Raw genomic sequence first — 20,244 nt, forward strand, 5'->3', positions numbered from 1 at the left:
CCATTTTTGTGTCTCCCTGTTCACTCTCTGGTTTAGTGTTGAATTTCTTGCCCTTCCATCTTGACCTTTTGTTGAGATGTTCTGTCCATTGTTCAAAGACAGTAGAGTTAGAAAGGTGGTCTCATGGGTTTCCTGTTTTGCCTAGCGGGTCATAGAGAAATGTATCTCCAATTTACAGCAGATTTGCCGAAATCCTTCAGCTTGTCAGAAATTAAATAAATACCGGGAAAAGCACCAAAGGAAATTGATGAGTTGTTTTTAGGGTTATTGTGCAGACTTTCCACAAGTGGTTCGTTGACAACAAACCTGATGTATACTTCCAATAATCTGCAAGTAATAAGGGGCCTATTTGTGTGAGTTGATGTCCTGTCGTAATATGTCCAACAAAAACATAGTTGTTTAGGCTGAGAATGTGGTGTAAATATGGCCAAACCAAGAGCTTTTGTTCAAAACCCAATGCCTTCATATTCCAAATATAAAGCATATGATATATGTCAAACCATCAAATATATTTTTTTCAAATCTCAACAGTGTCCTCTGTGACCCCTAAAAGGATCTACCTCCAGGTTAACATATGTGTCATCCCCCATTCTGCTCGGAGCCACAAGAGAGCATATTTTCATGTTATCTGGTAATTTCTCAGCATTCACATGCAATTTCAAAGGGAATATGTAAGTTTTAAATTTTATTTACTGTATTTTGTTTACTGTTAAGTCAGTTCAGAACATTGTCTCAAACAGTTTTATGCAGACACCCTGGATTCATGGTCAGTCACATCATCTTGGACTCACTTTTGTGTCTGCATCTCATCTTGTGATCTCAAACCAGAAATTCGAACTCCCTGATACAGCTGCGGGCTGACCCTGAGTGCCATCAGTGGAGACAGGCTAGCTCGTACACAAGTATAAACAAGTGGCCCAGATGATGATTTGCTTTTCATCTTAATTCATCTCTGACATACAAAAAAAAAAAACACTCCTGTTTCATCCCTCCGTGCCATAACACGGATGTAAAGCTACATTTGCACTTGTTCAAGCAGGCACGGAAGCCCCGTTTCAGGCCACCGTGGACAAAACGAGATAATAATGTTATTATTAACCAACATTTCCTGAGCAGCAGTACATAAATGCAGATTTATTTCGCGAAGATATTCTGTAAAAGCGTACTTGTGTCACTGGGAACCCTTTGTGTATCCTCAGCATGCATTCCAGGGTCAGTTTTTCTCTCATTAGCCTTAACACCTCTCCTCAGAGGAGCAGCAAAGGCTGAGTTAGTCTTCACTTGCAGAGGGGTTCCAGCTGCGATTCCTTGACAACCTCAACCACCTGGAGCTAGTCTCAGCTGCTGGGGCTATCTCCCCGGTGGCTTTCCGCAGGTGTTTTGATTCCAGCTCGATCTTTTGCAAGAAATAGCGTACTAATGTTGCAGGGAAGCCTCGAGAGCCAACCTCAATTGGGAATAAGACTGCATGCCATCCTTTGATGCCAATCTCATCAATCAGGTCCTGGTATATCGGCTTCTTCAGCTGGTGGGAGATAGCGAGTCTGTCTTCCCAGAGCCCTGTTAATTCAGCTATGATGATAGTTTTTGAACTGCTCGAGAAAACAATTTCTGGTCGGAGCGTATTTGTCACCACCTCCTGTGGAAAGACCAGCATTTTCTTCAGCTCCACGTGTAGCTTTGTCATGCCTCCACCTGTAGTGTCCATCTGGAAGTGCCCTTGGACATCAAGTCTAGATGTGGTTCAAGGTGCAGAGACTAGTTCCACACTGAGTGCGAGATGAGTCCTCTTCCTTGCCCCAAATCTTCTAATTGTTTGGCATAGGGACAGCACGCAGCAGAAAGTTCAACTTGTCCAGGTCAGGACTCCAGGGCAGCGGCCGCTCAAATGCCTCATCCCACTGCATCCAGTGGGCCTGGGAGGCTAGCCCCACCGCTTTAACATGGCGGTCCTCTTCTATTGTTCCTTGGAGCCTTTGCACTATAAGATCTCTTCTTCCTGATGTTGGCCTTCCTCCAACTCTTGTTACAGTAGTTTCCAAGGCCTAGGCACATCTTGCACACCGTGCCGACAACTTCCTGGTTCCTCCAGTAAGCTTCCACTTCCCGCACTACTTCCTGTAGTTTCCATAGTCTACCACACTTGATGGCATTGCCAGCGTGCTACACTTTCTCATCCTTGGACAGTAGCAGTGTACAGGTTGCCCTTGCCTTGATGGCCTTGAATATTTCAAGGCTCAGCCACTCAATCCATTGTTTCCACCTTAGTTAATGGACAGTTGTATGGTCACTGAAGCCTTGGTATGATGCCATACTGTAAGAACCAAACCTTGAACCTCCCTAGCAGCATACACAATACAATAGACATGACCAGAACAACTTGAAATAATCCACAGTACACATTACTGACAGTAGCGCAGTAATGTATTATGAAGTGATTGCAGTGAATGAGTGCAATATGGTATGAGTACAGGGAGTCGGGAATTAGTGGAGGAAGGGGTAATTGTTCACATACTGTATGAAATAATGGAAACAGCATTAATCCAGTCTAGATTTAGAATTTTCTCAACCATTACCCCCCCCCCCGCACACTAAATTGTCAAAAGTTAATAGTGCGCATTATATTTTACAAATTCTGCCTGGGTAATCAAACATATGAGCACAACTGTGTGTTTTCTAATTTACTAAAGAAAAGTAGGGCTGTGAATTTCAAAATAAGAGCCAGTAAATTAAAAAAAGGATTAAATGTTCAAATAAAGTGCGTAACTTCAGAATAATTATTTTAAAAAACTAACAAAATACAGATAAGACTTCATGTTTTGATCATATGGGTAGAAACAAAATCATTCATTGTAAAAATGCACTATACACAGGGAGAAGGGTTTTCCGGAATTTTGAGGTCAAATTTGGGGGTGCGTATTATACATGAGTGCGGAATATACATGAGAAATTACGGTACTTAAAAATATAAAAATGTACAATTGTGAATGAGTACTGCTCCTGGTGCATTGCTCTTTGTCGTCACCATTTTCTTGTGCAAAAGTATAGTGAAAAAAACAAATTGATAAAAGCTCATTGAAAACCATTTTCAGGGAGGCAAGGAAGGTCATCTGATGCTGTACTGCTTCATGTCATTCATCTTCCATTTTCAAGTTCTGAGGTTCTGTTGTACAGTATGTCATTCTAATTCAATATACTTGTTGCAGTATCATTCGTACCCCTGCTCATGTCCCATCAGCCAGTCGAGAAAATTGGTATATGCCATTCACATGCAATAGGCTGTTTGAATGGGCTCTTGGTTGCGCCCCTGGACACAAAGCTGACAGGAACAAAAGGTCAGATGCACGCCAATAAAATTACTCTAATACTCTTCTCTAGTGTACTTTAATCACTCATCTGGATTAAATATAAAATACGTATTAGAAAAAAAAGGGGGAAACGCCCCCCTCTGGTGGATACTGCCCTGCAACCCATGATTCAAATTGCCATTGAACCTGAGGTCGTCACGGTCAGTTATTAAATTAAATAAATTATAATTTTTACAGCTTTTAGGACACTGGTGAGACAAAGTTTGACGTGCACCCAATTTCGAGGTGTGCCTCCATGTACACTTCATGTCTAAGAAGGGGATTACTGAGGAACTCTTAGCTCAGCGCCGAGGCTCACATTGCATGCCTTGTGTATTTGACAAGCCTTTGGCAGGGTTCATCGTGCACTGTTGCTTTCCTCACACATTCCTCGTCATCATCACTAATCATTGTCGTTACCTTCACTCTGAGCATTACTGGGTGCACTCCAAGGTCTCATCTTGTGTCTTGCTGCCTTATTCTACTTCCAAGAATACATTTTCTCTCCTGGATTCAGTGATGGGCTTGAGCTAATTGAATTGGAAGTTACGCTGAATAATGCATGTTTATGCTAAAAATGAACAAAACTTGCCTGTGTACTATGATGTTTTGAAACAAACTGATCATTTTAGCACATGATTAACTTTGTTGAAGCAATGCATATAACTCCGAGAGGTGTCCTGGCTGGTTCACCAATATTACAGACTACTAAATGGGAAGCAATGAAACAATGACAATGAGTTCGGCAATAGGACAAACTCATTTCCTTATTAGTCTATGTGACTTTAGGATAAAATTACAAGGCCAATGTTAGGTTGTTACGGTACATAATTCTATGTTAAGTTTCAGATCACTACAGGACTGTGCTGCTTTGACTGTCAGTGCATGTCACCCGTAAAGTATTGTTGTCCAGTTTGTTTGTCTGTTGGTCGTTTATTCAAACTCAGATCTACGTCTTTCTAGGTTATGGTAACCTTGGAACTGGGGGTCTCGGAGGTGGCAATTATGGAGCTGGAGGCCTAGGCGGGGGTGAGTATTATGTTAGGAAGTTGTCAGTATTTTAGTGTCCCAGCAACAAACCCACAATTTGAAACAGTTTATAGCTCTTGTTCAATTTCAGACATACTGTAGTTTAATCAGAGACTATCCATTCCTCACACAAAGGTGGTTATGGAGGATATGGTGGAGTCCCGGGCGGATTCTTCCCAGGAGCTGGACAGAAGGCTGGTAAAAGAGGTATACGTGACTCTGGAATAGTGTAAATATAACAAAGAATACAGGTATACTCACCGGACAATTCAATAGGTACACCCAAACAAGCTGAGATCTAAGATCTGTATAAAAAATTCTGGACAAAGATAATAATACTCATTTTTTATTGACACACTTATTGACACTGAATTAATGCATCAACAGGACCCTTGATGTTTCGTCTAAAAAGTGTATTAAAACCATAAATTATTATTTTGGAATTATCGATAATTTTGTTCTTTACACAAAAAATAAACTGAAGTGTAAATACATATTTTTAAAAAAATGTGGTTGCAAATTATGTGTACAGGATGTGGAAAACCAACAGAACATAACATTATGACCTAATGAAAAATGTGCACAATTTAGACAATATCACTTCATATGACAACCAAGATAAGTGAATGTTCCATAAAAAAGCCCCAAATTATAAAGATGAAACTTCAGAAGTCAATGTCGTGTCATGAATGGCACATGGCCAGAGATAGCCAATCACAAGCGTCGTCTTTAGAAGGAGGAAGGCATATGAAGAAAAATCTAGCTTTAGAGGCTATTTTTCAAGCGTAACTAAAATTGTAACCATAGAAATTTCCAAAAGAAACTCTAATTTAATTACACATTTTCTCACAGTAACGTAATGGATTAAAATTACATGCATTTTGAAATTAAATTACGTAATGTCATTACATATAATTAGTTACTCGCCAACACTGTGTGTATGATGGGGTTGAAGTCTTACTTTGAATGTAAGTTCACCTCATATAAGGTTATCAATGATCGTTATTTAGCTTTGTCAGTTTTGGAGATAGTCGATTAAACCAACCTTTTTCGGTGAGTGTAGGACAAAAAGGAGCAATTACATATTGTTGTTTTGTTTAATGTTAATGGACATTGTCCCATTACAGGTGCTGGAGGCCATCTGCTACCATTTGGAGGTAAGCTGTTTGCTGGTACGCTGATGCCCTACTATACAAACACTGATACAATGATTTTAATGGTCTACTACATACTTGTCTATTAATAACAGAAAGCCAAAGCAAATGTATCACATCAATAGTAAATCAGCATGAAAAATAATGTTTCGGATAGAAACATACTCCCGCAGAGCCTACAGTGACCTCACTGTCTGTGCTGTTTATGTCCGTATGATTTACTTTAAATCAGGCAGTTTGATGAGGTATGGACTCCTGGGCCCACTCATGACGTGGGCTTTGGCGAACAGCTTACTCCTAAATATTGGTTGGCAGAAAGAAAACTTCCTTCAAATAAGTCAGGGCTTTTTTTCTCCCACAATACTCAGAATAACAGTTCATTCCCCTGAAAGAGCAAAGATAAAAGAACATTCTTTTGCCAAAACTTTCCTCAACAAATCTCCAGAGGCCACATACTTACAGGTAGTGCGCAACGTCTATACAGGCGAAGTATGTGGAATTTAAGAATTTAAAAAGGAAAATAAGAGTTGAACAAATAAATGGTTGTGTCTTTGCTACAGCTAAACTCCCCTACTTGTGAGGCTGACAGCTCATTTCTTACGTGAGGGGTTAGCCAATGAAATGAGGCATTTGATGAGCACAGCTAATGACATTAATAGTGGCTGCCTCCCATAATTACGTTGAAAGTCAGCCATGTCACTTTTTATCATGAAGGTATTTGACATGACATTTGACAGAGTAGTGATACAGTTCTCTTAGGAAATGACTCTATTGACTACACACTACGTCTCGTTGTATTGCAGGAGCAGGAACTGGAACAGGAACCCTTCCTGCTGGAGGCAAGACACACAACTTTGTATATTAACGTTTGTGCTTACATGAGTTTTTTTAGTCACCTCATGTGACATTGTGTCCTTATTTCCAGGCCCTGTTATCCCCCAGACAGGCTTTCCAGGAGGGGCTGGTCCTGGATCAGGAAAGAAAGCTTCCAAAGTACCAGGTATTGTTTCATCGAATCATAATCTACTCTTCATGCTCATGGGCAGACCAGATATTATTTATGTGCAATCTATCTATGCAAAAGAAATCACTGCAAATTGGACTTCTTTTGCATGGGAGATGTGTTGTGGTTTGTCAGAATGGTGATTCTCAGTAGGGCTTCTCTCTGTACTGTTGCGTGTAATAGTGGACCCTCAGAAACTGAAAACCGTTCCACGAGGCTGTTGGACCCTTGATTTGTTCCGTTTTCACATTGATTTCCAAAATAAATAATGGAAGTAGAAATAATTTGCCACTTTGCCCCTCTTCACCCTGTTTTTGTTTCGATTTTGGTTTATTTTGCTCAATATTTTCAATGAATATGTCAGTGATATTCCCAGTTACTCAACTGATGAACAATCCCAGTTCTGATGGGCCATTGTAATTATTTTTCTTATCTTGATTTGGCACTTTCTTTAGTGTCTACATTTGTGAGTACCTGACAAAATGAAGACAGAGGTCAATCATTAAAATTATTTAGGAACTTAATCTTCTGGTCAACCCTGGTTTTAATCCAAATAGATCTAGAGAGATTATTGCTGTGTTTTCATATGCATTAATAGTGTACCATTGGTTCTGGCAGGTGTGGGTGTACCAGGGCTTTATCAAGGTGGACTGGTACCAGTGAATGGTATGTCACTTTCATTTATCAATGACCGGCAGATGAAGGCACTGGCCTACAATCTAATGCACTGTTCTGATGGGTGCCTTCAGGTTTTGGTAACCGCGGAGTTCTTCCAGGAGTTGCCACTGGCAACGGCCTCAGTCAAAAATCACGTAAGAATTTGCTTCATGACCCTTTGACAGTTTTAAGAGGGACAAAAAATTGACACTTTACTAAGGTGATATAATACACAACAGTACAAAGCATTGCTATTATATACACTTGATGTCCACTTTGTTCGGTACATTTTGTTAATTCCTAACTGTATTTGACCTCCTTGTGCCTTGGGATACACTATAGAATACTATACAATATGAATATGCAGATATAAAGACTTCAGTTTGCCAATTAACCTGAACAGGGCGGATGGATGGGTAGATAAATAATTATATTGAAAAACAATGGAGGTTGGCTACGTACCAGAAAAAAAGTGTTCCCACATATGGTCTCATTTTTTTATTTTTTTTTTTAATCTAGCAGCATGTACCAAACAGCATGGATGTACATAAATCATGATACTTACACTTCTTAATTAACTACTGTACATTTTTATGTACTGTATTATCTAGCAAGCGGCGCATCAACAGAATTGCTCAGATTCTTTTTCCTGGTCATGTCACACATTTGTGCAGTCTCTTGGCTGCTTGGAGGAATTTAGAAAGTACCGCTATCATTTAAGAAGGCCATTTGCCAGTATCTATGCATCTGACTGGATGAAATGATGTTTCCTCTGCAGTTGGAGCAGGAGGGCAGGGTGGTGCAGGACCAGGTTAGTTATCTATGCATTTCATATTCTTATACTGTATGTCTATGTCTTTCAAATATATTTCAAATGTATTCTTTGATCAGGCTATGGTGGGCAGATGCAGCCTGGAGTGTTCCATGGCTACCCTCTGAAATCACCCAAAACACAAGGTTTGAATGTAATTTATAGGAGTGATTTTTGTCTTTTTACATAGTACTCCATGACGTTTGTTTTATAATGAGCTGCGTAGTTATAGAGAGTTCCCTTGATTTGATACATCAAGAATATTGCGAGTAGTTGTTACAATGTTTTGTGCTGACATCACTCGATCCAATTCTTATCCGGGAAATATCTCAAGTAACGCTGGAAGCATACAATTGCAACTCATAATGAGAATGAGATTATTTGTTGTACACTTGTTATAACCTCCAATGTTCCAGTGTACCCTGTATCTCTCATCAAAGACTGTTAATTTGTCTTTAGGTGGCCATGGAGCAAAACCTGGAGGTGGAAAACTTCCTTTTGGTATAAATGTTCACGTTTCATTGGCACAACGATTCTGGATAATCATGACATCAGCCAGATGTTGATGATAGGTTATATTGCAATGTTTTAGGCTATGGGGGGTTCGGTAATCAAGGAGCTGGACTTCCAGGAGGTAAAGCTGGCCCTGGATCAAAGCCTGGATTTCCTATTGGAACTGGTGGGTATTCCAACGTCCTATTTGTAAACGTGGAGCACAAAAACATAAATCATGTTATATAATTATCTTTTTTTTCCTTGTTGATAGGAGTTGGCACTGGTGGCCTCTCACCTGGACAGGCAAAATCTGCCCAATACGGTAAATTTCAACAATTAATACCCATGAAAATGTGAGTCACCTGTTAGTACACTAACTTACTGTGTTATATTTTTATTTGACTTTTCTATAGGTTTGGGTGGTCTTGGTGGAATTGGTGCTATTGCTGGTGGTTTTGGTCCCGGTGCAGGTGGTTTTGGCGGTGTCGGTGGCACAGGTGGACTATATCCAGGGCAGATACCAGGAGGTAGCGCGTCCTAAACTGAAATCACAGCAATATTTTCAAATGATAGTGGTTTTATCAGATGTGTACATACAAAGATTTAATAATTAATGATTAATTTGTGGTTTTCAAAAAAAATCCATGAAATTTAATTTTGTCTCTATTTAACAGGTGGCTATGGACCTGGATCCAAAGCTGCTAAATATGGTAAATAAAATTGCAGTTTTTATTGTTACAGTATTATAAAAACATTAAAAAACAAAACAAAAACAAAAAACAGGGTGCTACTCATAATCTATAGCTTTTAGAAACTTCTATTCATATTTACAGGTGGTGTGCCTGGTGGAGTGCCAGGTGCCATACCAGGTGGCGTTCCTGGTGGCGTACCAAGTGGTGTGCCAGGTGGTGTTCCTGGTGGCTTTCCTGGTGGAGTACCTGGTGGCATTCCAGGTGGTGGATATTTACCATCAGCCAAAGCAGCTAAATATGGTAGGGTCATAGCTAGTGATTTTAGCAGTGTTGGTAGTGGCCTGTATCCGGGACACTATGAAGTATCACGCATTCATATCATTACCAACATCTATCCTGTTTCTCCTTCACAGGTGGTGTACCAGGGGGTGTACCAGGGGGTGTTCCAGGGGGAGTACCAGGCGGCGTACCAGGGGGTGTACCAGGTGGTGTACAAGGATTTGGTGGACCTCTACCAGCAGCCAAAGCAGCTAAATATGGTATGGACATTGCGCTGCTTATAACAGTTTGGTCTAGTTGTCGTTGCTGGTGGTGTTCAGATGGCACAGGTAGACTATAATCAGAGCAGACCATGCATTTATACAATCAATATTATGTAATCAAACCAGCTAAATATGGCATCGCCATTGCTTTGCTCATTGCAATTCTGTATATACAGTTGAAACCAGATATTTACATACGCTACATAAAAGATGCTTTTTTTCCCTCACTGTGTCTGACTGACATGAAATCAGACCATAATTTTGCTGTTTTAGGTCAATTAGGATTACCAAAATTATTTCTGTTTGATAAATGCCAGAACAATGAATTTTTTTTAGATAACTTTTCATTGCTTTCTTTGAAGCCAGAAGTTTACATACAGTACATTGCATAGTATTTGTTACCATTGCCTTTAAAATATATGACTTGGGTCAAACGTTTTGGATATCCTTCCACAACCTTCTCATAATAGTTGACAGCAATTTTGGTTGATTCATCCTGACAGAACTGGTGTAACTGAGCCAAGTTTGTTGTCCACCTCGCACATGCCTTTTTAGGTCTGCCCCTAAAGTTTCATTAGGATTGAAATGAGGGCTTTGCAATGGCCACTCTAAAGCATTGACTTATCCTTAAACCACTTTGTAAGCAGTTTGGCAGTATGCTTTGGATCGTTGTCATTTGCGCCCAAGCTTTAACTTACTGTCTGATGTCTTATCAGAATCAGAATCAGAATAAGAATCATCTTTATTTGCCAAGTATGTCCAAAAAACACAAAAGGAATTTGTCTCCGGGAGTTGGAGTCACTCTAGTATGACAACAGACAGTCAATTGACAGAGAACCCCCTTGAGACATAAAAGACATTGACAAAAACAGTCACTGAGCAATAAATTGTTGCTAGTCATCTGGTAATGCCGGTCCCCAATTTTTTTATTTATTATTATTTTGTTTAAATTGTGCAAAACGATGCAGAGTATATAACACTATACACATGCTTGAGTATTTCTACATGTTCTTTCTTCATGACGCCATCAATTTTGTGAAGTGCACCAGTCTCTCCTGTAGCAAAACCACCTCACAACATGATACTGCCACTCCTGTATTTCAAAGTTGGATTGGTGTTCTGAGGGTTATGAGCTTCCCTCTTTTTCCTCCAAACCTAACAATGCTCATTATGGCCAAACTGTTTTTGTTTTAGTTTTCATCGAACCACAGGACACATCTCCAAAAATGAAGAACTTTGTACCTGTGTGCATTTCGAAAACAGTAATCTAGCGTTTTGATATTTCTTTCGGAGTAATGGCTTCTTCCTGGCAGAATGGCCTTTCAGCCCATGAAGGTACAAGTGCTAATTTCACTGGGGCTAATGACACACTCTTACCAGCTTCAGCTAGCTTCTTCACAAGGTCTTTTGCTTTTGCTCCTGGGTTGATATGCACATTTCGGACCAAAGCACGTTCATGTCTGGCACACAGAACCTGTCTCATTCCTGCGCAGTTTAATGGTAGGACAGTTGCATGGTGTTTATACTGTACTTGTGTATAATTCTTTGAACAGATGAACATGGCACCGTCAGACATCTGGAAATTGCATCCAAAATGAACCAGACTTGTGCGAGTCCACAATTCTCTATCTGATATCTTGGCTGATTTTGTTTGACTTTTCCATTATGATATACAAAGAAGCAGTGTGTTTCAGGTTCGCCTTCAAATACATCCACAGGTGTGTCTCTAATTAATAACAATTAATGGCATCATCATCTGTTTACTCAAAATTTTTAAAGGTATATTAATATGACAGTATGTAAACTTTGTACTTTTGAAGAAAGTAATGAAAATGAATGTTGTTGTTATTCTGTCATTTAACAAATAGAAATAATTTTAGTAATCCTAACTGACCTAAAACATGAAATGTTTAGTCTGATTTCATGACAGTGACAAAAAAAAGCATGTCTTTTCATATAGTGTATGTAAATATTTGGTTTCAACTGTACTTGACATTGGTCTCTTAAAGTACGACTGAAAATAATTATTGTTATTATTATTAATTTTTTTTTTTAGCGGCACGGTGGGCGATTGGTTAGAGCGTCAGCCTCACAGTTCTGAGGACTAGGGTTCAATCCCCGTCTGTGTGGAGTTTGCATGTTCTCCCCGTGCCTGCGTGGGTTTTCTCCGGGCACTCCGGTTTCCTCCCACATCCCAAAAACATGCATGAATTGGAGACTCTAAATTGCCCGTAGGTGTGAATGTGCGTGCGAATGGTTGTTTGTTTGTATGTGCCCTGCGATTGGCTGGCAACCAGTTCAGGATGTACCCCGCCTCCTGCCCGATGATAGCTGGGATAGGCTCCAGCACGCCCGCGAACCGCGTGAGGAGAAGCGCCTCAGAAAATGGATGGATGGATGGATTTATTTTTTTACAATTGATGCATATAAGCAAAATGTAATCAAAGTAATTCGAAAGTATAAATATTTCCTCTGCGATTGGCTGGCAACCTATGTAGGGTGTTATAAATATTTTACCTGGAGGCTAGGTCTGGGGATACATGCCTGGCGACATAAATAAAGCAGTCAAAAGCATCGTACTTGGGTCTCCTTGACAGGTGGCATACCGGGTGGCGCACCGGGTGGTGTACAGGGAGGTGTAACAGGTGCCGTTGCAGGAGGTGGTGCATATGTACCAGCAGCCAAGGCAGCTAAATATGGTGTGAACACTGCTTTGCTAGTCACAGTTTATTAATGGAGTTGGTGGCATATGTGGCTTGCTCCCAGGACGTATAATGTAAAAACCATGCATTTATACCGTTAACACAATTTTTGTTGGTTCTCCTTTACAGGTGGTGTACCAGGTGGTGTGCCAGGGGGTGTGCCGGGTGGGGTACCAGGGTTTATACCAGGCGGTGTGCCCGGTGGTGTACCAGGATTTGGTGGTCAACCAGCAGCCAAAGCAGCTAAATATGGTATGCACACCGCTCCAATGTCAATACCATTTTATTATGGTTTTGACATTGGACACTGCTCTGTTCATCACAATTCGCAATCTAGTTGTCATGCTGGTGTTGTTCAGATGGTACAGGTGGACTATATCTAGAGCAGACCATGCATTTATACAATCAATCATTATCTTACTTACTGCCAAACAAGCTAAATATGGCATAACAGTATAAACTTTATACTTTGCTGGTCACAATTCTGAATGTTGGTGGAATTGTTGGTTGCGGTTTTTGTGGCACATGTGGACTGTAGCCCTGGCAGACACCATTATGTATTCATCATAATGTGGTTCTCCTTGATAGGAGCAGTATCGGGTGGTTTTCCAGGTGGTGTACCAGGAACTGTACCAGTGGGTGTGCCTGGGGGTGTGCCTGGGGGTGTGCCTGGGGGTGGTGGATATCTACCAACAGTTAAATGTGGTACATGAACTGCTGGTCACAATTCTCAATATTGGTTATATTGCTGCTTGTGGTTTTGGTGGCACAGATAGACTGCATCCAGTGAACATGATGCATCATGTAAAAAAAATACATATTATTAACACCAACATTCTTTGGTCTTCTGTATAGGCAGTGTACCAGGTGGAGTACCAGGGGGCATACCGGGGCGTGTACCAGGTGGACTACCAGGTGGCGTACCAGGCGGAGTACCAGGCGGTGTGCCCGGTGGTGTAGCAGGATTTGGTGGATATCAACCAGGAGCCAAAGCAGCTAAATATGGTATGAACAATGCTCTGATGGTCCCAATTTTTATTTTTACGTTTCATTGGTGGTGTTTTTGGTGGTAGTTGTGGACTGTAGCCAAGACACATGTATTCACAGGATGTATCACACGTAAAATCATTTCAGGATTCATAAAGTTAACACCATCTTTCTTGGGTCTCCTCTAAATGTGGTGTACCAGGTGGCGTACCAGGTGGTGTTCCTGGTGGTGTACCAGGTGGCGTTCCTGGTGGTGTACCTGGTGGCGTTCCTGGTGGCGGACCAGGTGGCGTACCGGGTGGCTTTCCAGGTGGTGGATATTTACCATCAGCCAAAGCAACTAAATATGGTATGGGTACTGTTGTTCTGGTCACAAGGCCAAGGCAGATGTATTCACAGGATGTGTCACACGTAAAATCATTTCAGCATTCATAAAGTTAACACCATCTTTCTTGGGTCTCCTCTAAATGTGGTGTACCAGGTGGCGTTCCTGGTGGTGTTCCTGGTGGTGTACCAGGTGGCGTTCCTGGTGGTGTACCAGGTGGCGTTCCTGGTGGCGTACCAGGTGGTGTACCGGGTGGCGTACCAGGTGGCTTTCCAGGTGGTGGATATTTACCATCAGCCAAAGCAGCTAAATATGGTATAGGTACTGTTGATCCGGTCACAAGGCCAAGGCAGATATATTCACATTATGTATCACACGTAAAATCATTTCAGCATTCATAAAGGTAACACGATATTTCTTGGGTCACCTCTAAATGTGGTGTAGCAGGTACCGTACAAGGTGGCGTTCCTGGTGGTGTCCCAGGTGGCGTTCCTGGTGGCATACCTGGTGGTGTACCGGGTGGCTTTCCAAGTGGTGGATATTTACCATCAGCTACAGCAGCTAAATATGGTATGGGTAGTGTTGTTCCAGTCACAAGGCCAAGGCAGATGTATTCACATGATGTATCACACGTAAAATCATTGCAGCATTCATAAAATTAACACCATCTCTCTTGGGTCTCCTCTCAAGGTGGTGTACCAGGTGGCGTTCCTGGTGGTGTACCAGGTGGTGTTCCTGGTGGTGTCCCAGGTGGCGTTCCTGGTGGCATACCGGGTGGCGTACTGGGTGGCGTTCCAGGTGGTGGATATTTACCATCAGCCAAAGCAGCTAAATATGGTATGGGTACTGTTGTTCCGGTCACAAGGCCAAAGCAGATGTATGCACATGATGAATCACACGAAAAATCATTGCAGCGTTCATAAAGTTAACACCATCTTTCTTGGGTCTCCTCTTAAGGTGGTGTACCAGGTGGCGTACCAGGTGGCGTTCTTGGTGGTGTACCAGGTGGCGTTCCTGGTGGTGTACCAGGTGGTATTCCTGGTGGTGTACCAGGTGGCGTACCTGGTGGTGTACCGGGTGGCGTTCTGGGTGGCGTTCCGGGTGGTGGATATTTACCATCAGCTAAATACGGTATGGGTACGGTTGTTCCGGTCACAAGGCCAACGCAGATGTATTCACATGATGTATCACACGTAAAATAATTTCAGCATTAGAAAGTTAACACCGTCTTTCTTGGGTCTCCTTGATAGGAGGTGTACCAGGTGGTGTACCAGGTGGTCTACCAGCTGGTGTACCTGGTGGTGTACCAGGTGGCGTTCCAGGTGGTGGATATTTACCATCAGCCAAAGCAGCTAAATATGGTATGGGTACTGTTGTTCCGGTCACAATTTTCAGTCCTCGTTGACTTTATGGCAGGTTAACTGTATCCAGGGCAGATGTATCCATGTTTCATGTGTAAAATCATGTCAGTCTTCATACAATCAACAACATCTTACAAAGGGTCTACTTGATAGGAGGTGTACCAGGTGGTGTACCAGGTGGCGTACCAGGTGGCGTACCAGGTGGCGTACCTGGTGGCGTACCAGGTGGCGTACCAGGTGGCGTACCTGGTGGCGTACCTGGTGGTGGATATTTACCATCGACTAAAGCAGCTAAATATGGTATGGTTGCTTTCTACCAGTCACAATTTTCGTTGTTAGTTGTGTTGTTGAATGATTTGGTAGAAAAATATCCAGGGCGAATACCATGATATATCATAACATAAATTCAAATATTTTTCAATAAGGTATTGTTCATTATGAAAGCATTTATAAATACTCAACAGGAGGTGTACCCGGCGGTGTACCAGGAGGGGTGCCAGGTGGTGTGCCAGGCGGTGTGCCCGGAGGAGCACCATTTGCAGTGCCAGGAGGAGTTCCGAGATTTCCATGGACCGGTATGTATTCACCAGCAGCTAAAGCAGCAAAATATGGTATGGTATATTTTATAAACCTGCAGGAATGATTCTTCTGTAGTAGAACTCTTATTTTTTTCTTCATCTTAAATGTATTTCCTTGATAGGCAGAGGTTTAATTTAAGTGTAAAAACCTGCTTTATCTTAATTGTGAGCTATAGGAGGAGCAGGAGCAGGGTTCGGAACAGGAGCAGGGTTCGGAACAGGAGGACTGGGAGGAACAGGATTGGGAGGAGTACCTGGTTTGGTGCCAGGAGGAGGTGGAGGTGGACAGTACTCCCCTGCTGCAAAAGCTGCAAAATATGGTACAGGAAATAACACTGATATTGCACATTCAGATAGTTTTTCCATTTACATTTATATAAACCTGTTTTATTTCCATCAATTTTGACTTACAGGAGGAGCTGGAGCAGGGTTTGGAGGTGCAGGAGGACTGGGGGGAACAGGTGGAGCAATAGGAGGGGTACCAGGTTTTGTCCCAGGAAGAGTTGGAGGCGGACAATTGTCTCCTGCTGCAAAAGCTGCTAAATATGGTACAATGAATGAAGCAAACAATACAACTGTATGTACAACTGATAGTGGAGTGTTCTAGTTAATTATCATGCTTCATTCATCTGAATTGTGTATTATAGGAGGAGCAGGAGCAGGGTTGGGAACAGGAAGCCTGGGAGGAACAGGAGTAGGTGGAGTGCCTGGTTTGGTGCCAGGAGGAGTTGGAGGTGGACAATACTCTGCTGCTGCAAAGGCTGCCAAATATGGTGCAGAAAATAAAACATTGCACATTGAGAAGAGTGGTGTGCTTTACTTTTTTCATTCCCTTAATGTTGAGTTACAGGAGGAACAGGAGCAGGGTTGGGAACAGGAGGACTGGGAGGAACAGGAGTAGGAGGATTACCTGGTTTAGTGCCAGGAGGAGTTGGAGGTTCTCAATACTCTGCTGCTGCAAAATCTGACAGATATGGTAAACGGAACACTTGTAGAGATCTAATACACAGTTAAAATCCTGTTTATCTATGTACTGTAGCTATTATTCCCATTTAAAGATTTTACAACATGCTTTGTTTATCTTGATTAGGAGGAGCACGAGCAGGGTTGGGAGCAGGAGACCCGCGGGGACTGGGAGCAACATTCGGAGGAGTGCCTGGTTTGGTACCAGGAGGAGTTGGAGGAGGACAATATGCTGCTGCTGCTGCTGCTGCTGCAAAAGCTGCTAAATATGGTATCTACACACACACACATATAGTGCCATGAAAAAGTGTATATATATATATATATATATATATATATATATATATATATATATATATATATATATTCATATTTATTACACTTGTTGTTTTGGATCATCAAGCCAATTTTAATATCTCACAAAGACAACTCAAGTAAATACAAAATGCAGTTTTTAAATGCAAATGTTATTCATTAAGGGATAAAAATCCCAACCTGTCTGGCCATATAGTATGTGGTGAAATAGTCATCCCCACCTGCCCCTGGTAAATCACGAGTTACCTATTAACCACGGTGTTTTAGTTCAACTTCACTGGCCACACCCAGGTCTGTTTATCACCTGATTAGCTGAATCAAGAAATAACCTGTCACTACCTGTCCGACAAATTTAAGTAGACTACAAGATCTCCAAAAGAAATACATCATGTCACAAGCCAAATAAATTCAAAAACAAATAAGCAGAAAGTGATATCTATATCAGTCTACAGAAGGTTACAAAGCAATTTTCCGAGGATCTTGGACTTCAGCAAACCAAAGTCCGAGCCATTATCCGATATGACTGCCTGAACACAGTTCTGTGAAGGAGAGTGGGCCATATTTCTTCCACAGCAATGCGAAAGACTCATCAGTAGTTATTGCTAACGCTTGATTAGAGTTCTTACTGCCAAGGGTGGTATAACCTATTAGGTTCAGGTTGCAATTTTGTCCCCTAAATAAATCAAATCATCATTTAGAAACTTCATTTTATACTTGCATGATACTGTACATAATGTTGTTTGTTTTTACGATTTGTTGTAGGGATTTACACTGTTTAATTTTCCTCAATTAGGCGTTAGAGGGGGAGTAGGAGCAGGGTTAGGAGCCGGAGGTCTGGGAGGAGCAGGAATTGGAGTCGGAAGAGTACCTGGTCTGTTACCAGGAGGTGTTGGAGGTGGACAATACTCTCCTGCTGCAAAGGCTGCCAAATATGGTACAGTCAATAAATAAGTCATATACTGTATCTGTACATACTATAAAAAGTGTGTAGAATTGTTAGTCTATGTTTAAACAATCTGATTGAATCATTTGTTATCGTTATGGTTTACAGGAGGAGCAGGTTTAGGAACAGGAGGACTGGGAGGTACAGGTGGACAAGTACCAGGTTTTGTACCCGGAGGGATTGGAGATGGACAATACTCTGCTGCTGCAAAAGCTGCCAAATATGGTACGATCAATAAAAGAAACTAATATATTATACACATGATCAGATGTGTGTGGAACTGTTAATCTAGTTTTAAGTTTAAACAGTATGCTTGAATCCATCTTAATTGTTGTGGTTCACAGGAGGAGCAGGCACTGCGTTAGGAACAGGAGGACTGGGAGGAACAGGAGTGCAAGTACCTGGTTTTCTACCAGGAGGAGTTGGAGGTAGGTCAATACTCTGCTGCTGCAAAAGCTGCTAAATATGGTACAGGAAATTAAAATAATAGTACCATGTATTTGTTTGTTTTTTTTTTTTTTTTTTTTACCAACATGCTGTATTCATCTAAACTTTGGTTTACAGGAGGAGCAGGAGCAGGGTTAGGAATGGGAGGCCTGAGGGGAACAGGAGTAGGAGGAGTTCCTGGTTTGGTACCAGGAGAAGGACAATATTATGCTGCTGCTGCTGCTGCTGCTGCTGCTGCAAAAGCTGCCAAATACGGTCTGAAGTGGAAATAAATATTATACATTAACATACAGTGAACCCCCTGCCTTTGCTATTCACAAAATGATCTTATGAATTTACCTATTCACTTTTCCTGTGCAACCTATGCTCAGCTGTTTGTTGAAAGAAATACACCTATTTGCAGAATTTTGCCATATATTTGTGCTCTTTTAGCATCCTAAGATGCCACAAGTAGTAATTGGTGTAAAGAAAGTACAGTATGTTGAAGAGCTACATCGCAACTGTTATAAGATAAATGTTGGGGAGGAGCTAAGTTTAGCCTCAGTTGTCAGCACAGTTACGAAGACTTCGCCACGTTTTTGCGCTGCATTGTTTCTTTTTAGGTCAAATCATGTGTAAGCCATTTATTTTTAATGGTAACATTGTAAAATGAGTTCAAAATGTGTTTGGGATTACGGTTTAAACAATTATTATAGGACATTTTTTGGGTGGGATGTCATTGTTTTTTGCTGTTCACCGCAAAGTTCGGTCTATAGCCCTCAAATTGCACGGATTGAATTTACTGCACATTTAGAAACATTTATAGTCATGCTTGTCTTTACAGTTATTGTTATTTAAATTTGATTTAATGTTTCATTTCTCTCAATTGTGCATTACAGGAGCAGGAGCAGGATTAGGAACAGGAGGATTTGGAGGAACAGGAGTAGGAGGAGTGCCTGGTTTGGTACCAGGAGGAGCTGGAGGTGCTCAATACTCTGCTGCTGCAAAAGCTGACAAATATGGTAAAAGAAATAAAACACATTAATTTTTTAAAACATCCAGACACATAGCCCATCCAGATCTTAATATACACAATTTTAAAATTTAACACCTCTTATAACACATCTCTTTTTTACCCTGTTTTAAGAGTCTAGGCTTTTTCTGAAATGAAATATAATGCAGTCTGATTATGTGCATAAGGGGTTTCAACAGGAGGTGGAGCAGGAATTGGAGCAGCAACAGGAGCAAGAGGAGTAGGGCCAGGAGCAGTTGGAGGTGATCAATACTCTGGTGCTCCAAAAGCTGCAAAATATGGTACATTTGATGCAAGTAAAAAATTATTCGTTATTAGCAGCGTTTTATTTTGTGACCTCTGTTAGGCGACATTTCTGGAGTGGGTCTTGGAGTGCCGGGAGCGACACCACTTACTGCAGTTAGCGGCCTTCCTGATGGTTCTGCTGTTGCTGTTCCAGGTGGCACCGGCGTTACTGTTGCTGGAAAGCCATGTAAGACTTCGATGACACGCCCTTATTTTCTCACATGAACTTTTTTGTACATGTCACTAATCTTGCTCATCTTTCTACAGCAAAGGATGTAGGTCCTTCTGGAACTCCTGGTCCAGGTACTGTTAAGTTGTTTTTTGTTCTTGTAGACAAGTGCTCCAATTTATGAGTTTTGACAGTCAAGCACACAAATACAAAACGCACCCAAGCAGACTAAACGACTCCAGCTCCTGATGTCACCCACGAGGCCACGCCCCATAAAGACACACATCCAACACACGAAAACTACAGTATGTACAGTAGTTACATTTTATAAAAGGTTTATTTCTTTATAATCTATTTTATTATAATTTGCCTTTATAACATACTGTGCTATATTTCTTTATTAAAAACACATAACCCCCTCCTGGAG

At 41.4% G+C, this 20,244-nt stretch overlaps 1 protein-coding gene across 1 annotated transcript in view; it reads left to right on the forward strand.

The window, feature by feature from the left end:
* Window positions 1-20,244, forward strand: part of elna (elastin a) — a 66,346-nt gene that overhangs the window by 35,413 nt on the left and 10,689 nt on the right. Inside the window, 40 exon segments of the mRNA XM_061682182.1 lie at window positions 4,311-4,376; window positions 4,512-4,583; window positions 5,504-5,533; window positions 6,334-6,369; window positions 6,456-6,530; window positions 7,152-7,199; window positions 7,283-7,345; window positions 7,969-8,001; window positions 8,082-8,147; window positions 8,461-8,502; window positions 8,594-8,680; window positions 8,768-8,818; window positions 8,910-9,023; window positions 9,171-9,206; window positions 9,330-9,488; window positions 9,602-9,727; window positions 12,562-12,684; window positions 13,288-13,437; window positions 13,622-13,768; window positions 13,901-14,065; window positions 14,189-14,314; window positions 14,435-14,581; window positions 14,702-14,875; window positions 14,995-15,105; window positions 15,259-15,405; window positions 15,570-15,680; window positions 15,860-16,003; window positions 16,097-16,231; window positions 16,331-16,456; window positions 16,534-16,659; window positions 16,774-16,917; window positions 17,755-17,895; window positions 18,013-18,129; window positions 18,249-18,334; window positions 18,336-18,372; window positions 18,469-18,606; window positions 19,230-19,352; window positions 19,531-19,644; window positions 19,710-19,835; window positions 19,916-19,951. Coding sequence (XP_061538166.1) covers window positions 4,311-4,376; window positions 4,512-4,583; window positions 5,504-5,533; window positions 6,334-6,369; window positions 6,456-6,530; window positions 7,152-7,199; window positions 7,283-7,345; window positions 7,969-8,001; window positions 8,082-8,147; window positions 8,461-8,502; window positions 8,594-8,680; window positions 8,768-8,818; window positions 8,910-9,023; window positions 9,171-9,206; window positions 9,330-9,488; window positions 9,602-9,727; window positions 12,562-12,684; window positions 13,288-13,437; window positions 13,622-13,768; window positions 13,901-14,065; window positions 14,189-14,314; window positions 14,435-14,581; window positions 14,702-14,875; window positions 14,995-15,105; window positions 15,259-15,405; window positions 15,570-15,680; window positions 15,860-16,003; window positions 16,097-16,231; window positions 16,331-16,456; window positions 16,534-16,659; window positions 16,774-16,917; window positions 17,755-17,895; window positions 18,013-18,129; window positions 18,249-18,334; window positions 18,336-18,372; window positions 18,469-18,606; window positions 19,230-19,352; window positions 19,531-19,644; window positions 19,710-19,835; window positions 19,916-19,951 — 4,098 coding nt within the window.

The sequence above is a fragment of the Phycodurus eques genome, chromosome 7 (assembly GCF_024500275.1).
Source record: "Phycodurus eques isolate BA_2022a chromosome 7, UOR_Pequ_1.1, whole genome shotgun sequence".
Taxonomy (NCBI): domain Eukaryota; kingdom Metazoa; phylum Chordata; class Actinopteri; order Syngnathiformes; family Syngnathidae; genus Phycodurus; species Phycodurus eques.